The 21,992-nt window shown below is 40.8% G+C and overlaps 1 protein-coding gene across 3 annotated transcripts in view; it reads left to right on the top strand.

Moving 5' to 3' along the window:
* The window catches only part of CEP112 (centrosomal protein 112), a 147,909-nt gene that overhangs the window by 60,072 nt on the left and 65,845 nt on the right, over positions 1 to 21,992 (top strand). For all 3 annotated transcript variants that reach the window (XM_065648055.1, XM_065648054.1, XM_065648056.1), the window contains one exon: positions 6,424 to 6,606. In XM_065648055.1, the coding sequence (XP_065504127.1) occupies positions 6,424 to 6,606 (183 nt within the window). The remainder of the gene's footprint in view (positions 1 to 6,423; positions 6,607 to 21,992) is intronic.

The following is a 21,992-nucleotide window of genomic DNA, read 5'->3' as shown; positions in this document are numbered from 1 at the left end:
CTATGACCAGCGTTGCACCCATTTTTTGCTATAAATAGTTGAAGTGCTAGGACTGAGTGACTGTGGAAAAAGATGAGATGCAAAATTAGTAAGAGACCCAAAGTCTATGAATTTTCATTTTCCTAGCAGGGAGAACACCCTACAGAACAGCTGATGAATTATTGCGATAGCGGGACGGTGTTACTTGCTGAGTTATGGATGTACCTTCTGACTTTGGGGGGCAACCCGAATGTATAAATAAGCCTTTCGGTTTGGTTTGTCTTTTCTCTAATAGTGTTAATTCCATTTTAAACTAATAATTTTTCATGCTTCCGTAACAAAGTGGAAAGCTGTTACGTGATAGCTGAAGAATCTGCCCGTATCTCAGGAAATCCTTTCTTGCAACGTTTATTGTTGGGTTCTGACTTCCGTAAAACTTGCGAAGGAATAATTAGAGTTGTTTTCTTGTCCTGTGTAGCCAAATAGGAAAGAAACAGGACACCTTCGGAAATATTTGACTGCGTATTTAACAAAATCACTTTGAAACCAGTTACATCCTAGCTTTTCTTTTGGTGTTCCTCAGACAGCGTTTCTTAGCTGTACTTCAAACAGTCCAGTTGTATTCAGGCATTCACAATCTGTTTTTAGTATGCTGGTTTAGTTAGAAGGACACAGTCTTTGTGACAAGCTTTGTTCCTCTCCTCTTTGTCTATAGCCCCAGATAATTGAAATACAGTCTGTTCTTGCATGGAGGCCAAATGAGCACGGTAGCAGAGGCTCTAGATTTTTCATGTCATCAGCAACAAGCTGCATAAATTTCATTTAATAAATTAATCGAGGATGCATAAATGTTTCCTTTGAACCATCCTAACACAGAGATGAATGCCATTTGCGCAGAATATCTGAGGAATAGTTTCTTCAATCATCGGCATCAACTTTTTACTTTATGATACAGCTGAAACTCACAAATGGGAAAAGGGTGTGAATTTAACCTCCAAGTGAAGAGCGGGTGGAAATCATCTTGCTGTTCCATTGCTGCTTACAGAATTGTTAACCAGGCAGGTGGGTATTTACACTGTCTCCTTCAGGCGTCTGACTTGTGTGTGATTCAGAGGTAAAAGCCCCAGCTCCCTGTGTAGTCAACGGAACCAACTTTGTGGGGAGCGGGTAGAGGGGAGACGGTGCCGGGATCAGAAATCGGTGCCTGCAGTGGACAGCAAATCCGGCCGCGAACGCCTGTGAAGGCAGTTCTCGGTGCTGAAAGAAGGTCCTTGGGTAAACTCTGTATCCCGAAACAAAGACTACATCCAGTAAATTCTACACCTGAACCTGCTACATGCAGGCATTTGCAGTGACTCAAGGTTATATTAGTTCGGAATAATAAATATTTCTATTTGCAGAGCCCGTTGGCTTTACTGGAGCAGGTGGGAGGGGAGCGGGACCTCCTGATGTTCATCTCGGTGCTAAGTGTGGTTTAATCGCAGGGAAGCAGCTTCATTTCCAATATGTTGGCGATTTAAAATCAAATTTACTCATGGCAGGAGGATTGGGAAGATAGGAGGATTGAGGTGAGGTTCGTGCTGCCTAGACTTTAAAAATATTAAAATTCTGGAAGGCCTTTATAAGCAAAAATTTCCGGATCAGGTATATCATTTTATATACCTAGTGAGACCACTCGGGTATATTGTTGTAGCCTGGAGGATAAATCAAACTGCAGTTTGGCTACAGACCAGCTTGTCCCTTCTAGAGAATTTCTTGCAGTTCTTAGTTTGCAGTTGAAATACAGTTATTAGTGGTTCATTATAAGGTGAAGTATAACAGGAAACTCAGTCATGCCAATTAAATTATTGCAGCCTGCAATGAAAGAGAAAGTAAAATGCATTCGCTATGCGTGTACATTACCCTATATATATTTGCTACTTCAGTGGTAATATATGGTTCCGCACTGATGTATTTTTCACTGTCCCACTTGCCCTCGGCTCATTACAGCCCTTTTATCTTGGGAGTACTTTGTGTTTGAAATTATAGCAAAATCTCCAAAAAATGTGTACTTTTAAAATCCCTATGATTTATCTGCTGCACAGTAGTTCTGGTTTGCTCCCTCGCCTCGCAGTGAAGATTCCTCTTTTCTGCCCAAAGTTATGCTAAGCCAGAGCCCAGCATGATTAATACTCGATCCTCCAGCCTGTTAGATCAGATTACTTTTAGAAGCAGTGTATTTGCAGAGATGGGTAATCCCCATATCCTCATGAAACACATTTATTTATAGGCTTAGGAGACAGAAAACGCTGGATTTTACCAGAGTTGTAATTTAGGGGTGGATCATGTGTTGTGGGCTGTGCTGGGCAGAGGTTAGCGCTGGTTTCGAGCAGAGCAATGGTAATGAAGACACCTGATTAACAAATACCTATAAGGTAGAATTACTGAAAAATAGACATGCTATATGCATGCTGTATGAGGGAGTTTAATTCAGTTCTTTGCCACGACGTGTATAACTTATTGGTGGCTTCTCCAGCCCTCAGAAGTTCAATCATGCCCAAATAGCTCTAATAAAATCATCCTGCTGTGCAAAACTCTATTTTATATAGGTGTTACTTAGAATATTTCTGAAATTGTGGACATAAATTTACATGAATTTTCATACTTTGGTGTCAAATATTTATTGTAGCAGCTACATTTTTCAAAGAGGGAGTGAGCTAACTAATTTCCTTTCCCTCCTTTGGGGACTATAAAAAGAATTTCAAAGGCATACTTGTTCTTGAGAACAAGTTGAAATTGTTCTAAAATTGAAAGCCTAAACTTAGTGTGTGATGTAGAAGCAAGAGCTGGATAGTAGAAGGTCTTGTCTATATTAGGGACTTTAAAAAGGTATTTGCTGACCTTGATTATATTACAAGTGTTTGGCTTCTGAAAATATCTCCTGCAATCAGCAGGCTATTTACTGTAGATCGTTGTTCTTCAGATGTACAAACTGAACCAGCGCTTACAGCAGCACGATTTCACTTTAGGTCTTTATTAGATTGTCTCTCATTTTAGCAGGTTGTTCAGAAGCTGCTCCACGTTTGGGTGCAGTTAAGTCGGCCTTAGGCCATCGCTCATCGGCAGCTCCGGTGTCGTGTCCTGGGCACGATCGGCATCGCCAGTGCGTGCGTATTTATGGCAGCGAGTAGCACAAAATAGCCACAGTTCTCGGATTAATCATTTTTAGCTTTTTGTTAAGAATTTTGTCTTCTCTTTTTTCCGCGAGAGTGACAAAATGTTGTTAAATTTCAGTTGAAAGCAGAGATTTAAAAACAAATGTTGTAAGTCTGGTGGTGGCTTAGTAAATCAGCTGTGGGCTGTTACCTTGAATATGGTTCTATCCTACCGGTGCAGAAAGAATTAAAAAATTCATGCAAGAGGAGATCATGATTTTAAAATACTTGTGTTAGTTGGTAGTAAGTGTTTCATGGCAAGAATATGGGGTCAGACAGTCCTTGTTTTAGTGTCCAGGCCATGGTGGGAGATAGGAACAGATGCACAGAGAATAAGAGAATCTCATCTTTGGGAGGGCAAAATGAGAGAACATCTAATCCACAACGTATTTGATCTGATTATGGTAATAGGGCATGCACTATTATTTAATGAATGTATCTTTTCAGTGTTGCCCTTAATTTCCATCGTGTTGCTTGTCTGTCTGAAGTGTGTAGCTCCTACACCTGTCTGTCTTTTAGACACTTATGTACTGGATTCGAGTGGACATTTGTAATCTGCTGAAGTGCAAAGCATCGAGGGGCAGATGCAGAAAGATCTCAACATGATACAATTTTTAAAAGAGGCGGTTTTGTTATATCATTCATAAAAGTGCTCTCTACCTCAAAGAAGAGACAGAATCCATACTGATTTATGAAGAATTAATATATTTTTCATGCAGCTTCCTGTGATGAAGTCCTCTTGTTGCTGGAAAACAGCATGGTTTGGTTGTTTGGTTTTGGTGGGTTTTTTTGTTGGTATACATTGATTTATTTGTTTTCCTTTATAATAAGACCCAACAACAATACAAGAACCAGAGGGAGGGAGGAGTGGAAGAGAAAGCGCAGTGCCCGGCAGCAGTGGTGAGGAGAACGGGAGGTTCAGTGAGTGTTCAGCAGTGCAATCAAATGGCCACTCTGTCGCTTCACGTTATTTGTACAGAAAAACCACGTTTTGTTGGTTACGAATGTGAAGTACGTGTTAATACTCATTCGGGAAGATGGTTTTCTAGATCTTCGAACTTGCGGTCCCCATCCTTTCTCTCTTCTCCTGTCTCTCCACCTCTGCTCCCTGCCAGAAACCTCTGAAAAGCAGAACAAACCCATCACGGGGAATACTTTGCTTTAAGTGATGAGGGCTTTCTTTCCTCGACAAATTTGCCTTTTACAGAACACCTCCCCTCACACCGCCGTCCTTTCTGTTTCCACGTACAGACTGGGGGGCTGCCCCTCCTGCGTGCACAGGGACCGCTCCCTATTACCTCTTTCCGCCTCTTAAATTCAAAACCTTTGCATCTATAGTATAAATGCTATAAGTGAAGAGATTACGAAATAAAACTGTAATTGCTTTAGTTGCGTAAACTGGTGTTGTACATGGGTTGAAGAAGCAGGATCCATCTCTTGCCCCCTTGGGGCACATGTTCTCTGCCTGCTGCCACTTCTTGTCTTCATTTAAAAAAGTGAAAACTCAAATAATTGAAGTTCCTCATAACAAGCTCTCTTACTGCAGACCTTACATGACACAATCAGCGGAAAACCCAGGAATTAAGAAAATGTTTGAATAAAAAGACCTCTCTTGTTGACACGATTTCTTTTTAATCAGGTCTGTTTTATGAAAAACTGCTGAACATTTTTTCCCGTAACTAAGGCAAAGCCTTTGCAGTTACTTTAGGGAGCAAGAATTCTTTCATTTAGACACACTAAGGACACCAATAGATGTGAAAAGAAACCAGTTTTGTACATAAACCTTGGGCAAAACCCTGACTTAAAGAACTTTGTGTAAGGATCCCAGGCCCAGTACAGATAATATGTCCCTCCTGGGGGGTTAACTCCTTCAGGGACTTCAGAGGTCTGTTAATGAGCTCTTTAGTATTATTAAATAATGTAGATACGCTAAACCGTAGAATATTGCATCTGTTCTACTTGCTCCATTTTCAGGAGGCCGCTGCCGGCTGCAGCACGGGCGACATATTTTACTTTTAAACCCGGGACACGCTGACCCGTAGTTTGACAAAACACGTTCTTCTTGACTCCACTTCAAATTTTAAACCCCGAAAGCTGCGCCGAGGGCTAATATTATCCCCGAATTGAATGCTACAGCTTTAAGATAAGGTGCCGGCGCGTTCTCGGCGCACACGCAGCCGGCTCCTCCCGTTCGCTCCTTTTTCTCACGCTGCAAATAACCCACCATATAAAGATAAGAGCATTTATTTCTTTTTTTTTTTCGTCCTCGCCCCCCTCCCCTCTCTCCGAAATCCACCAAAACTGAAGAAAAATCCAAGTGACTGTTCTTAGCAGCTGTGTGGCCCGGGGTTCAGTGGGGAAGCGGCTTCCTGCCGTCCCTATTCATCACCTGCTTCAAAGGCGGCCTGGCGCGCAGCGTGCAGGCCAGGTAGGGTGCCATTGTGCGCCGGCGGGGGGATTAGTATCAAAGCCGCGGCGACCAGGCCCTCGGTCTGGGGCTGCCATTCAGGCCGGCGGAGAGAGGCTCAAACCGGCCAAGGTCACAGCATCCAGTGTGGTGCGGACTGGGAAAAGGATCCTGAGAATTGAGACGGGGCTTCTTCTGAAATCATGGCGCAAGCTTGCGGCACAGCAGGTGCCCTTCTGGAGCACATAGATCTGTTTATGTTGGGGTAGCGTAGCTGACAACGGGATAATGGAGCTTTGTTTTTTATAATTTTCTTTCTCTTTTTATTTATTTTTTTCTTTTTAAAATTTTTTTAAAGGCAACTGTATATACCACAGCGTTGAAGGAAGAGCTTTCGCTTTGGAAATCATAAAGAAATCTTTAAAAGATTTAATTGCTGGGGTGGGGGGGTTGCCTGTATATACTTAAACGAAGGGGAGAGCAGGCTGGCGATTAACCATTTAGGAACCTCAGCCTGATGAGCAGCAGCAGGATGCGGGGTGACCGTACACAGAATGCGACAATGCAATTTTTTTTTTTTTCCCCCCTCCCCCCGTACGCTCCGACATTTGTACCAACAAATTGGTTAAGGATGCGCTGGATTTGCTCGGTTGTCTCCATTGTTGGAATTGTCTGGAGGAATTCTGTCACGCTAAGGGGTGGCTTTTTAAAAGGTGAGGTAATAGTGACGTAAAAATAAAATTGCCAACTTGATGAAATTAAGGGGAAAATTAAGCTGTAGACGAGTTGTCATGACGACAAGGATGTTCTATTGATGAACTGTACTCCTCCCTGTCCAATCAGATAGTAGAGCTGAAGCTGGAGCATGAACAGGAGAAGACGCACCTATTCCAGCAGCACAACGCAGAGAAGGACGGTCTGGCCCGAGACCACGAACGGGAAATCGAGAAACTGGAAAAACAGCTCCGCGCTGCCATGGCAGAGCACGAGAGTCAAACCCAAGAATGCCGGAAACGAGACGGACAGGTAACGATCAATAACGTTTGAAAGGCGTACGCTTATTAGAAAATGCTAATAATTAGTGTTTCCTATTTGCCAGCATTGTTGGTGATGCACGCTGTGTGAGCATTTGCGAAACTGGCACATAAACGTGATTTTGTTTTTCTTTTTTCTTTTTTTTTTTTTTTTTAACCCGCTTTCCCCCCTCCCTTCCCACTGCTGAATAGGGCTTTAACTGCAAAAACCACAGGTAGCCAGATTAAAAATCCCATGGTGCGCTATAACTCGGCCTATTTATAATCTTGTCTCATTTTCTTTCATGATGGATTTGTTTAAGAAAAAAAGGTATCTGTTCTTCTTCCCCCCCCCAGCCCTCACACTCACCCCTCCTTTTCTCCTTCCTGGCCAAATCCATATGAATTATATCTGCTTCATTCGTATGCTTTGTTGTTGTTGTTGTTTTAAATCTCTGCAGGTAACTCACAAATGGCTTTATTTCATTTTGCTCGTGTCTTTTTGTTTCAGCTTTGCATTCTAGATTTGCATTGTGTGTTTGGCTACGTATGTCGGCTGTTTGATAAGATGATGTGGGTTTGGGGTTGCTTCCCATCACGTTTATTTTCCTCCACACGCACGCACCCCTCCCATCCTCCATCTCTGTGGTCACTGTTGGAAGCCATTTGGCAGAATAACCCCCAGCTGGGGTAGCATTTGACTCTTCAAACTTCTGGATGAAATGCGCACTGTCAGCATGGAAAATGATCTTTATGAGTCTTCAGTTCAAAAAACATCTTATTGCATTTTTTCAATATATTTCATAAAGATGGCATGGTATATTTTCCTAAGAGCCTATACTATAAAGGCCTGCGATGGCAATATTTAAAAATTTAAGGTGATTTTTGTAGTTTAGAGCACATTCAGAAAATAATCTTTACTGATCAGCATTAGAATTACTTATCATGCATGGATTATTTTATACCCAAACTGGACATTTTGGTGAGGCATCTTTAACGACGTATGTTTTCCGCGCACCACCGCCTTCCCCATGAGATGTAAGACACTGACATTGAGGCATTTTCACTCTACTTTCCTGTAGACTAGTAGGCTCTGTCTTTTACTGGCAACTATAATGTAGCTAAGTGAAACCGAATATTTAGTTTTTAAATTTTTTTTTTTTTTTGTTACCTTTGGATGACTCAGACTCTATCGAAACCTGGCTTAAGTAAATCTATTGGAAAACAAACAGCTTGTAGGGGGAGGATGAGTGACATATTGCAGAGCCTGGACTTATTTCTCCATTACCACCATTACGGTTTTCCAGGGAAAACAAGAGATACTTTTGTGGGAATGCTTGGGAAGGGCATATTCAGGTGGCTTCTGAAAAATTAAACCTTCCCCTTTATTCTCCACTTTATTGTAAGAGTGAACAAAGATTTAAATTGTTGAAGGGATTGGGTTTTATCTTTGCATTTTTTTTCTTTGGCCCAAGGTAGATGCATCTTACTCATCTAGCGAGTGGCGAGTGCCTGTTCCAAGTTATCGTCCTCTCGCCTGCATTCTTGACGTTGTGTTTGCGTACAGAGCTGTAGCACTCGAAAATACAGTTTTAGAATTATATAGAATAATTCTGTCTACCCGCCAGCGTTCACCACAGTTACAGTATTGCTCTGTATAACACTGGATACAAAGGTAAAGGAACAATCTTAAGCAAATTCAGAGAATCTGGGAGGTGTTTGTAAATCTATCTCTCTCTGTTTCATTCTGTTGTGGGTCATTTCTGGCAAAGATTGGAGCCCAAATTTTGGGTGTGATTTCTATTTGCAGTAGAGTGTATAATGCTACTACAGGTGCCATGTAGAAAGCTGGAAATTATCACAGCTATTAGGAAAATCTGAACAGTTTGAATAGCAAAAACTTTGGCCTTTTTACAGGGCTTTTCTTTGTAGTTTGAATATCCCTGTACAGTCATTTGAACATTGCTGCCATGAGAATGACATGTAAATCAGGGAAGAAAATGCGGGTGCCTTTGACTAGAAGAGCTGTTGTTTATTTAAATTCTGTAAGAGTCTATCAGCTTTCAAGGACGCATATTCCATTTTGGAAAATAAATTGTTCTTCGTTCCTTCCTCTGGTCATTGTATTAGAATTCGCTTTTGTCTTTGTAGTGAGCTCAACAGACAATACCGGTGTTTCTTATGGAATTACGGAACGTATTTTTTAATAAAATTTTTTAGTCTTTGCACATCTTTACTGAAATGCGTGGTTTAGACATCTAATGTGACTAATGGCCGCTGCCATTTATGAAACATTTGGAAGCCTCTTAACAAAGTGATTTAATGAGGTTTTATGTAGACTTTTAAAAAACCTGTTAAATTTGAACCATGTTTGACAGCAGTAATTTTTAGGATTGGTTCGTATTACAGTGACTGCGCGATGAAACAAGAGAAGAGGCCATTTTGCTTGGCTAAACGAAAAGTAGGTTTGCTGGGTATTTAAAAAAATTTAAATAATAATTAGTGTTAATCACATACAAGTAGCTTGGTTTGAAGGACCTATCTGTTCAATGTTTGAATGCTGTAAAAGCACCGTTATTAAAGGTATTCACTGTTATTCTTTCTTAAAACCTTTTCCATATGAAAGGGTAGTGAATGTTTAAAATACGTGTTTGTTAAAATAATACTAAAGACAGCTATGACTGAGTGCTGCAGAACAATCGATCATGTTACTGAAAAGATGATTTTTCTTTTAATTGCATATACAAGGTCTCTACTTTCATGTAGGTCTTCAGCTGTTGTGAAAGATAGTAGACAAAATAGTTAGATTTTGTTCAAATATGAATACATTTATTAGTGCTTTAATCAGAACTAAAGTATAAAAATTACGATTTCGGTACCTTGCCAGATTTTAGGTAAATATAAAATAATGTTGCTGCTTCTTTGAAATACAAGTTTAATATATTTTCAGGAAAGGAACTTGATTTACGTGGATCACCTTCTGTGTTGCTGATGAATTTCTGGGTAACAGTTGCATTCTTCTTTAGGTCTTGGATTTATCCATTTCTGGGAGGCTTGCTTTGATTTTTTCACCTAGGGTTGTAATGCTTGGGGAGGAGTAAATTGATGTGTCGGTCAATAAAAGTCAAAGCAATACAAAGGCTTTTATACCACGCTGTGTTCTTGTAGTCTTTTAAATCCTATATGTTTTCTATGAACTGCCATAATATTGTTATTCTTTAAATAGTAGCTAATAATACAGGACTTCTGGTTTTTTTAAGGGTGTCTTTCAATCACTACTTCTATTTAATTTAGGCTTTTTTTTTAATATTATCTGGATTTTCATTAGGAGCATTTTAAAGCTACAGTTTGGTCATTCGTTCTGCACCTCCCTAAATATTTTTAGTTTATACACTAGTTCACAAAACAAGGAACATCTTGGATGATTGAGATTGTCCTTTGTTTTAATAAAAACAGCCTTGCTACTGATTTTTCTGAAGCAAGACTTCTGATTACAGAGAATAATACATCTAGTTTGCTTCTGTGAAATAAGATAGCAAGGTTAGGAAATTTTAATAACCGATGCCAGATGGGCTGTGGTGCCAGTTGTACCTTTATATTTTCCTTTTATCCTGCGAATCTCATTCTCTCCCCAGCATCTGACACGTGCCCTCAACCAGCTCAAAGATTTTCATGTTCCAGCTGCCATACAAAGTTGGATCATTTTCGTGCTTGTTCTTTGACCGTTGACCTTCGGGCAAGAAAAAGAAGATAGATGTTACCCCTGTAACTTCAAATACAAGGCTTTACACTAAAGCGAGAGGAGAAAAAAAGTTTCCATGAGGAAACTGAATTCTCTTCCCAGGTTCCGTTACGAGATAATTGGCAAATCCCCTGTTTTCGTCCATTCGTAATTGGGTCAAGAGAAGCTCGAACGCCAAGGCACATTTTGCCGGTATTTGTCACTGATGTCACGGTATTTAATTTTAACATTTGAAGTTTGTGCTCTTAAAAATTAGCCTGCTATAAGAGATCACTGGTGTTTGGGGGTGTCTTAGGGCTCTCGATAAACCCTTACCGGTTGGGAAAGGGAAACCTCGAGCAGTTCTGAAATCGTACAAACACACACATTGAGAATGGAGGTCGTTATAAAAAAGAGAGCAGGTTGGAGGCGGCAAGGTGACTTAATAAGGTATTTTCCATGGCCGACGTATCCTTTTCCTTTTTCCTGTCTTGCTCCTTGCGCTTCCCGTAATCCCCTCGGCTTTACCATCCCCGTTTGCTTTACCTTCTCAGAAATCACCAGCTCCTTCCCAATCTGCAGGGCATCCTTTCCCTTCTCTTCTGGCTTCTCCTCTTCCAGAATTTCCTTCTTTGCACTTGTAAGAGGTGTCTTTCTGCAACGATCGGTATTTTCATTCCAGCAATGATCGCTATTTTTGTTCCAGCAAATCCTTGGCGCGCGTTTATGGTTCTGTATAGATCATTACCGTATCAACAAAGCGGGGGAAACAGAAGAGATTTATTTTGCCCCCATATACCTAATCAGTCCGCAGTGGTACTGTGCTGATGGGATGGAGGCTTTAGCAACTATTGACAAAAGAAAATACAGAAAAAAATAGTAGAAATATTATATACTTTAAAAACGATAACTAAATTTCCTAGCACATCCACGATTTCTGTCTGCATGTAAATATTGCTGTAACTAACTTTTCTGTGCTCTACTAAGACAGAAGGAATTTGGGAGCATTTGTTTCACAATAGGAGACTTTCTTAATCTTTGATCTGAAAGGCCCGATTGTTACCGTACAGATAAATCACTGATCAGCTCTTCTGCTTCATGTAATTGTTCTAATATCTGCAAACACCAGTTCCAACAGGGATATTTGGCTGTATCAGTGGAAGCAGTTTGCTAGGTCGTGTCTGGAGGGCACAGATAGATGTAGCCTGTGAAACATTCAGATGTTGATGGTGCTACTGGAGTCACTTCTGTGTACAATTCCGAGTAAATAAATCCTGTGGCTCATTTTATCTTTGATTTTTTTTCTTAATAGAAGATGCTTTCGGCATGAGAAGAAATGCATTGTTTGCTATGCAGGCTTTCTCTGCGGACAGTCTAAATATTTGTTTGTTATATTTTACTTGGGCTGACAGTCAGACTTCTGCAGACAGACAGCCGATCCCTTTTAGCCTTTCCTAAACAAAAGCTTTTGACTGTATTGCAGCGTGTTTAATTTACCACCAATCAACCCAGGATAATGCACATGACTGTTGATGTAAAATATTCAAAGTACCAAATATTTGTCGCAGCACTTACGTGGTTTCCCTTGGTTGTTACTCATTGTCGGTGACCCAGGGTTGGGGTGGATCCCATTGATGGGGAATTTCTACTGAAATCACGGATCTGATGATGGGTCCTATAGAGGTATTCAATCCGGGCTTTCACTAATAGTAGTGAGGTGAAGTTGGGAGTTCAGTGAAATGGCCAAATTCACCAGTATCCTGGGGAAATACTCCAGTACTGCCCCGTGCTGGGGACACAGCCGGTCCAGCCGTACCCGAGTTAACACACAGGAGCTGTGGGAAGAATTTGAGCTGCCGCGTAGATGTCAACTTTGAGATTAGAGGAAAAAACGAGCCTTTCCTCTCAAACCGAAGCCCACAGAGTTCGTGCTCAGGGACCCTCCATCAAGGTGTGGGTCTGGCCTCCCTGAGCACCGTCCCCGCTCGACGAAGCCCCTTTGCCACGGTCGTTGTTTTGTGTCAAACACCCGGCTCGTGGCCCCCACGTCGGAGCTGCTGCTTCTGCTTGAGGTGCCTTTCAAAAGGCTGTTGAACAAGCTATAAACATCTGCCACTTCCTCGCTTAATGGAACCATCAAAGCGTTCTCGTGCTGTAGTGGGTGATCATCTATGATCTCTTCCACATTTTTCCTCGACTCTCACTTTTTACGATATGACTGAAATTAGACAGTGAGAATTCGGTGCAGGAGGTGCCACTCTACTTGCTTCTCTGTCCTTTCATACTTCAGGCTGTTCAGCATTTAAAATGTTTAGTAAAAACATTTTTGGAAGCCATATATAATGGTGCATAAATTATCATTTGCTCATTAAAAATGCTCAGTTAGCTTAGGAGAGAACTGACATTTTGTGCTGTCTACAGTGTATGTAAAAGAGAAAGCAGTTGCCATAGAAACTAGCTCATCACATCGGATGAACTCTGATTCTGAAATGGAGTTCTTTTCAGCAAAATGGACTTTCTGTTCATATTATGTGAAATGGAATATATGTGGTGGTTGTTGCTACACTGTAATCAACATTTTGTTTTATTTTTTGTTTTAATTTTAAATATTGGCAGCTGAAAAGGTGGAGTACATAATTTAGCTTTTATATCATATGGCATTAGTTTTATTTTATAGCAGTACTCCATGTTTAGAAAAAAAGCAATTATTCCCTGCATAGATGTTAATAAATACAGAATAATTTATCTGAGAAAACAGGAGATGAGCCTTGCTCATCAGCAGGGTAAAGGATCTTTATGCCAGTTTTTAACACCTACACTAGATGTGGCTTTGTGTATAGGGTTTGTGTGTGATGGTTGCAATGAGCGATTAACACCCATAGACAATAAGCTATACGTGATGCGAAGTTATTTTTAAAATTAAAGTTATATAAAGGAATAAAGTAATAAATGATCAATTACATCAGTATAACACAACAGAGGTGATAGTAATTGCAGCATTTGCGATGATTCGAGGTAATTTCTAAGCAGAGAGGCAAAAATACTGTTGCTCTGCAGAAATGGTCAACTTGCAATATAAGCTCTTGATTCTGAAATAAAAGGAGCGTGTGCTTTCTATTTGAAGCTTAGTGTGTGGCAAAGACTTCCAAGTGTAAGAGTCTAACTCTTCTCTTTTGAATGTAGTTTCTGTGATATTAGATTGTTCCAAATATTACAACTAAACTTGCTTGGTAAATGTCTGGTGTACAGAGAGGGGGTGCTTACTCACAACATTCTTTTTTAATGTTATTTAGTTTTTTGAAAAATGCTTTTTGGTGTTCTAATTTTGGTTGAGAGAGTTGTTGAACAGAAGGAAGTTGCCTTCTCTTAGTCCACAGAACAAGTACAGCAATTTGGAAAACAGCAGCGATATCTACTTCAAACATTCCACTGGATGGCTGAAGGGACGTCCTCTAATGGAAGATCAGGATTCATATTGAAGTTTTTTCAGCACATCATAGAATAATTTGAGTTGGAAGGACCTCTGGAGGTCATCATGTCCAGCCTCCTGCTCAGAGCAGGTCTGACTTCAAAATTACATCATGTTGCTCAAGGCCAAGTCCAACTGAGTTTTGAAAGTCCGCAATGATGGAGATTTCACAACCTCGCTGAGCAACCTACTCCACTACTTGACTAATCCATTGTGAAATTTCTTTTCCTTTATATCCTGCTGGAATGTCTGTTGTTACAACTTGGATCTTCAGCTGCTTGTCCTTTCACTGCCACCTTCAAGAGAAGTCTGCCCCTCTCTTCTCTGAAATTCCTCTTTATGCTCAGTTGAAGACAGCAATTAGATTCCTCTTTAGTCTTCTCCAGGCTGGATAAACCTAGTTTGGTGAACTTCCTGAAGGTCCTAGTGGCCCATTCCCTCCATCGTGCAGAATTTGAAGTCCCTGTGAATGGCAACTGTGCTCTCCAAAATAACAACCCCTTTCCCCCAAGAGTTGCCATCCCCAGCGTCGCACTGTGTCCTGTCGTCCCTGTCCTTGATGATGATGTTAAGCTGTATCAGCCCCATTTGACCTTTGAGAAATGCCACTTGTAACTGGTTGCCTGTTGACTTCTCCTTTTTGAACCCAGTGGTCCAGTGAGTTCTCCACTCGCTTTGTAGAACAACCATCCAGTCTGTGTTTCTACAGTTCAACTATACAGATGCTATCAAGTCTGTATAAAAACCTCGCTGAAGTCAAGATAAAAGACATCGGCAGCTCTCCCCTTTCCAAAGAGTCTGTTGTTTCACTGTAGCAGACAATCAGTTTGGTCAAGCATGATTTGCCCTCAGTATATCCAGGTTGGCTGTTCCCAATCACTCTTTTATTCCTTACATGCCTGGAAATTAATTTCGTGGAGTTTTACTCCATAATTTTTTCCAGGGATGGAGGTTTAGGATATCCTGTCTGACTACCTACCAAGGTGCTATGTGTTGCAAATGAAGTAGTTAATTTTTTTAGAGTGTGCTTTTTCTTTTGTCCCTTTACTAGAGAAAGATTATCCCAGATCAACTTAGTCTGTCTTCCTTAGGTCAGCAGATGTTAATTCCTTTCACTCATTGCCACCATAAATCAAGTTTTGAACAGTAGGCTAGCTGTTAAATGATTTATCTGATATGGGAGATTTTATGATCCATTCAGTTCCTCAATTCAAAGGTATTATAAATACCAAATGAAAGAATGAAACACTAGACGAGAAATTATGACAGCGTGTAGTTTGGAATGTTAACACCACTTGTTTTGGCAGCATTACTGGTCTTAAAACAATAGGATCCATATGGATGCTAATTTTCCCAATTTTGAGTAATAAATACAACCTCTTTATGGTTTAAGTAATGATATTACTCAATACCACTGCAGAGTCCAGTAGACAGCTTCATGATGAGGTAATAAATAGCAATTTTGGAGAGCTGATCGTTTGTATTTTTCTTTTATGTGGTTTATGATGGAGGAAGAAGAACTCCCAAAGCCAGTGAAAAGGCTTGCCCTCTCCTGTAGCTGACATACTTTGGCTGAAGATATGTCAGCTGCGAAATATGAGACCATCCATAAAGCTCTGCGTGCTCCCACATTAAAGTATTATGGAGAAACCTTTAAGTGGAAAACCAGTAACAAATTGCAGCTGAGATGCTTATGGCATCCTGCACTATCCTGGGTGCCCGACCACTGCTCTGCTCGTTCCCCCGTACGTTGCTTTAGTCAGGAAGAAAACCAGAAACTTCTCTGGTTTTCCTCTGTTTCACAGACAGGAGCTATGAGGGGGGAAAAAACCAAAACCATAAACAAAAAAAACCAACCCCCGTGACGGTTTATCTGCGGATCTGAAGATGATGTTACATCTTGGCATGGACACCAGGCTCAGTACTTTCCTGTTAAGCATCTTTGCAGCTGTTTGCCCACTGGCCCAACCCCAGTACCTGGAGCAACTCTTCAAAATCTCTTTTTCTGCCTCAGATGTTTGGAATTTGCTCACCCATCAGCCGGAGGGGCAGCCAGGAGATCTTCACTTTTCCAGCGCTGGTGCCACCATCGCTGTGAGCTCCCAACTCCCCTTGTTTCAGCTCCTGGAACCCGTTTCAGATCCACCTGTCCAAGCTGCTCCATCTCCCTTTTCTCCCAAAGCACCGACTCTCGGCACTCCACGCCCTGTGGGTTGGGTTTTGCCTCCTGCGGGTTTTGAGCAGCAAGAAACACACACGTGCCATGGAAGGTCTGCAAACTGGGCTCCATGGGACGTGCAAACCAAAGAAATGGGGCAACTCGGCGCATCGCAAGGAGTCATGTTGGACCTGGGTGGTGGAGCCTGCGGGTCTCTGCTCAGCCCCCTGAGACCCGTGTCCTGGAACCAGCTCAGAACAGACTGTTGTCCATCTCCTGACCTGGGACTCTGCCTCTGGTCCTCGGGCAGGACCCGCTGTCGTGGCCGAGCCTTGGAGGGCCCGTGTGTTCTGTTGTGTCGCTCCACATTGCCCATCCTGATTCATCATCTCCGTCTTTTCTGCTGCCATTTGTGTTTCTGTTTTTTCTTGCACCCAGATAAGAGCAAGGATTTTACGTTCTGCATTTGGGGAAATTCCAGATGGAGGAAGTTTCATGTGTCCTCAGCTACAGGCTTTGGACGTGTGCTACCCTTGTATGTTCAATCTTATGGAATTGTATGTGTCTTTGTTTTCAGTTTGTCTTTTTTTCTTCCTGGAAACTTTTTTTTCCTCCTAAGAAACAAATCAGAAAGAAAATACATTATTTTAAAATACAGTGAATATTTTAAATATGAAGTCAGCCAGCAGAGCTGTTCTTTGGTCCAGTCACCTTTGAAGAAATGACTGTCGCCTTTAACAAATACTGTTTCTTCATTTTGAAAAACTGGCACAGACTCTGACAGTGATTTAAGGTCTTTAGTGTTGATTTCATGCGAAAAAATATTTTTCACAGTATGACTTTAAAGTAGACTTTTTTCCCCCAATTACTCTACATGTTGGCAGCAAATTAGCTTTGAGGGAATATTGTGCACATCACAGTTCTCTGTTGATGTACTGGGGAGTCATTTTTGGATCTTTCAGCTCAGTCAGGCCAATGACTGACGTTGTTCATGTCTTCCGCTTCTGTACATTTGAAAGACTTTCTTTTGACAGGGAAGGCGATGTGGAAAAAAAGAAGCCAAAACTACAAGAAATGATTGGCAAAGTGATGATATCATCAAATGTTCAAAGACGTTGCAAATTGAAGCTTATTAGGCTGACATTTTGTCTTCTATTCAGCACTAATTGGAATCATGCCTGGGTGCATGATGTGGAAGGTACTTAATATCTGAGTGTTTATCATGACAAAATGACAGAAATCGATGTCAAGGATGCTGTAGGTTTCTGTTTAATGGAGAAGACAATATATTTCAAACTGCAATTACATATCTCATAGTAATTTGTATTCATATGTATGAAAGCCCTCCTGAAATATTGCAGATAAGAAAACTTTGACCCCTAAAATATTGGCCTAATTGTGAATATTCCATTTTCAGGTTTTAAAGTTGTTCTTCAGAGTTCATAAAAACAACACTGATGTAGTTTTTTAAAAAAAAAAAAGACAAAAAACCCTGACACAGTGTTTTCACTTGAAACAGATCTGAAAATCCCAGGTAGAGTGAACTCCATCTTTCTTGTGGATGATACAATTCTTCTAAAGTTGTGCCTGACAGCTTGAATTCTTTTGTAGTCTTTGCTTTCTGCTGTATTGGCATCTGTAAAATGAATTTAGAAAAGAGAAATAGCGAGGAAACTGATTTTTGGAAAGGCAGCCACTGCAAGCACGGAGTACAGCGGAATGTTTGAAAATAGCGTCGTGTTCTCCTGCTGTGTTTGGTGTCATTAGAGATTTCTGAGTTTGGGGGTGTCCCCTGCTTTAGGGGGACATGTGTGCTGTCTGGGTAGCACACAGGGCAGCGCGTTGGTCTATATTTTCATCTCGGGCCTTATATAGTTGAATTGAGATCTTCAGTTAAACCTCTAGGATAATATAAAATCAATATTTATTCAACAGTCTGTGGAAACAACTAGCTATTAGTTGAAATTGTTACCTGAATTACTAATGAAATACAGATTGATCATTGCAAAGTAATATATACTAAAAAGAAAAAAAAGAAAACAAAACAAACACCAAAAGCCACAACACCCAAAACCCAAGCAAACCAACCTGAATCAATGTAGTTGAGATGCTTGTAGGAATTACTGGTCATTCTGGTCACGATGTGACTGGCACAGCTGCCTGTGTGTTCTGTGACCTCCAACGATGCTGTAACTAGGAGGATGCTGACAAGTGGTAGTTTAGGGGCTGATGGAAATTATTTGTGTTGCTGGGATCCTCTCAGGAATCTGAGTCTACGTAGTGTTAGTGAGAATATGTAACTGTCCCAGTAATCTCATAATGTAAATGTGCTTACAGGCTGCTACAAGTGGGTGCAGTAAGAAGGAGCTTGAGAACTCGTGATAAACGACCAAGTTTGTCAGTAGGTTGACATGGTTTGAGCAAGACAGCAGAAGGTGCAGCACGTGAGCTGCTTCCCTCAAGTGCCTCTACTCATGACATAGTAAAAATGCCTTTCTGTGATTTGTCTGTAGCGTTAAGAGACATCTAAAGTGTATTGGATACTTGCCATGTCTGCAGTTGCCGCTGCTATCAGAGGTTTCTTGCGGGACTGAACAGAAAAGTGTTTGACTGTAGGTGGGAGATGAACACATGAAGAACATTTTTGTCTGTTCAGAGTTTGGGAACCCTCGTAGTGATTTACATGTTTATATAAATGCTAGTTGTTCAGTCTACCCAAGCTACATTTAATAACAACTAACTGTAAGCATTCTAAAACTATTGATTTGTGTAGGAAAGCAAATTTAAATAGCTTGTTATTATAACTTTTGATCTGTTCGATGCTGTTGGTGGAGAGGGAGAGAATGGAACAGAACCTGAGCTGTCAATACACCATTGGTAATATGAGAGAAAAAATACTATTTTTCCTGCTAAAGTCAGGTTTGGGTATGCGAGAGAGTGTGTGTGTTTGTACGTATATATGTACGAGTGTGTACGTATTATTGCCCTCTAATGGATAGAATCTGAATGGCTCAGCTTTGCATGCTTAGATGGGTTGCCGTAGCAAAACATTATTTTCAGAGTGTCTGATATTTCCCATTTTAAAAGAATCTTGTAATGTTTATTCATAAGCCTGATAGATCTTTTGTGGGTACTGTTCTTTTATTTGTAAAATTAATTTGAAATTCAGTAACAAGTCCCACAGCTTAGAGAAGTGCCTTTCTTTTCTGGAGTTTTATTTCAGCTAAATTATAACTATTTAAAATTCGCCATTTTATTTGCCTATTTTTACCATGGTGCTAAAATAACTGGACATGAACAGAAAGTACCGTGTTTCTGTACAATGGCGACATCAACGGCTTTTGGAGAGAAGCAGATGAGGGGAGCTCATTCCCCTTTATCACATCCAGAGCATGGTCCTGCACGTAACACGGAGCTGCCGAGCTGGGGAGATCTGGGGCAGAGGGACTCAGCTCATCGTCCTGGCTGGAGCAGGTATCCCCTGTGCCACTGTCACCCGTCCTGCTGAGCCCTTCCTGGCTGCTTGCGCACGTGGTTTGTTTTCTAGGAAAAGTGGCAAAAGCGGGTAACGTAACATTCATAGGCAGAGGTTTCAAATCTTGATGAGATTCATGATGAAGTCGAGTGTTCTAGTGAGGTGTGATAGATTAGGCTCTGCTTTGCTTTTTAAATAAAACTATCTTTGAAGGTAATTTTAGAATATCCTGAGAAGGGGAGACTACAGCTTGTTTGGAAATTGGATGTACAATTCTCTGTAGTGAGAGTAGTCCACTTCTACACATTATAGTGGAATCCTAACATAGTCCTATTTTTCCCTAGCAGGACTCTGTTTTCATTCATTCAGTAAATACCTTTGGGAGAATTAAATTTCAGAATTACATCTCCTTCTGCAGCCATAGGCTTTTCCTTTTCAAAATTTCCAGTGCTCGTGTTTGCGGTTGGATAACTAGAAGGTGTTCAGAACACACAGCAGAGCCTGTGGTGCTAATGTCTGAAGTCATGTCCAGCTGTAGCTGCGGTTCCAGAGCAGCAGTGAGCATCCCGCAGTTACGAGGCTCCTGGTGGTGCTGGTAGGCAGCGTGGTTCTTACAAAGAGGTTCCTGATGGATATGGATTGCAACAAGCCAACTGTGCATGCTTATGAAATCATCTGAACGTTCTGGGGAGACCAGCAACTGATTTCTCAAAGCTCTGCTAAGGTAACTCCAGTCTCTCTGTACACCAAGTTTTAGCTGAGTCCGTCCCATTTCTATTTATGATCCTTTTAACAAGCTAGATTGGGAGAGCGGAAAGAACAGTACATTAATCAAATTTGCTTGTAATGACTGTGTTTTCACCTGAATAACTTCTCCAAGGCATGATACAAGCAGTACTGGCTTTTCTTGTCCTTCTGAGGGCTGGGATGATTCCCGGTGCTCCACCTGCTCTGCTTGGCAGGCACCTCCACAAAACACTACAGCAGTGGCCTGGGAGCAAGAGAAATTGTGCCTGCGTTTTGGGCTACTAAATTTTCCGTTCATGGTGGAAATAGAAAAAATTTGCATATGTTAACAGGGAGATGAAGGATGCTGCAGGAGCATCTTCTCAGCCTAAGATGGGGACTTTATCTTCATTTATAAATATTGGTGTTTTTCTTCCCAACGTGATGTTTCCTAGCAATGTGTTTTATTGTTTTCTGGGGTTTTTTCTGAGAACAGTTATTTTCCACTTGCAATGCATTGGCCGCTGTTGTTTGTATTGTTTAGGATCAATTGAGGAATTTTTCTAAATGTTACTTTGATTTGATGACTTTGTTCATCAGTGAATTATGAAAGCTCTGATTGTTTAGTGCCCAAGAAGGGTACAATACATTACTGGGTCCCATGGTCCCTTAATGCGTGCACATTGTGATGGCAGTAGTAATAGCACCATTAAAGAACAAAAGGTAGCAACACATAGTAGCTCTGTATCTGGCCAATCCCCTCAAATTACCATAAATATTTGAGCAATCTGAATAGTTTTGGACTCTGTAGTAAAGCTTTCCTGTTCTTATCTGGCACTGAAGGAATGTGGAATAAAGTATTCATTTAACCAAGTATAAAAATATGTATGCTATGCAGTTATAATCATGTGTCATTAATCAGAAAATACTGCAGAAACTCTGACAAATTAAAAACACAAGGATGTGTCTGCAAGGGCTTTTTCAGTCATTAAAAAGCTGCTTCACCTCTCAGGCAAACTATTTAATGGCAACTTCTTGCTCAGTGTACTGACATCTTCAAAGGCTCTGACATCTGTCGGCCTTTGAACTACCATTAAAAAATATTATCCCATTTCCATTCTTTTATGCCCATTTTTTTAATTATAGCCCTTCTTTCAAGTTAGGAACATGGTTGGTTTAAATGATGCTGTCCTTTCGTTTTCAGCCACCCAGCTGCGGTTTGAATAAATTGATGTAGAATCAAAGGCGGGACTTTAAAGGGAAAAGGTTTGATGGACTTGGACTCCGAACCAGATGAGGTTTTATGATGAAAAGGGTTTAATCCCAGCACAGGCATCGCTTCTATCAGTCGAGCAGTACAAAGCGATTCATATATATAGGTTCATGAGAAATGATCTATTTTTTTTTTAAACAGCACAGATCTCTTCAGGACTTGCAAATGTGGCATTAGCTAATATTCAGAGAGCTGATTTCCTTTCATCCACCAGAAGCTTATGATTATAGTACAGTTCTCGAATTGGAAATGAGAGCTGCAACACAGATTTAAAGCTATGCTGTCTGATTTGTATTCAATATACATGTCACTGCGGGACAAGCCAGTCTAGGCCGAGCTGGTTCAATAAAGGGAAAAACAGTTTCAGCATCTGAGATTCGGGGAGGGGGGGACGGTACCAATTAATTCTTACCTGCTTTACCTGAGTATTGTGTCGGATGCTTAGTAGATTACTATCATTTCTAAAGCTGTGCAAACAAACCCTTGTGATAGTGTTTCTTTGGCATCTTTTGCATCAGAGGATGAGAGAAAATACGCGACATTAATCAGTAATGGCTTCTAATGTAGTCATTTATAT

This window comes from Caloenas nicobarica, chromosome 18 (genome assembly GCF_036013445.1).
Source record: "Caloenas nicobarica isolate bCalNic1 chromosome 18, bCalNic1.hap1, whole genome shotgun sequence".
NCBI classification, from domain to species: Eukaryota; Metazoa; Chordata; class Aves; order Columbiformes; family Columbidae; genus Caloenas; species Caloenas nicobarica.
The sequence above is the reverse complement of the archived record's forward strand: the minus strand, read 5'-3'. Positions and strand labels throughout refer to the sequence as shown.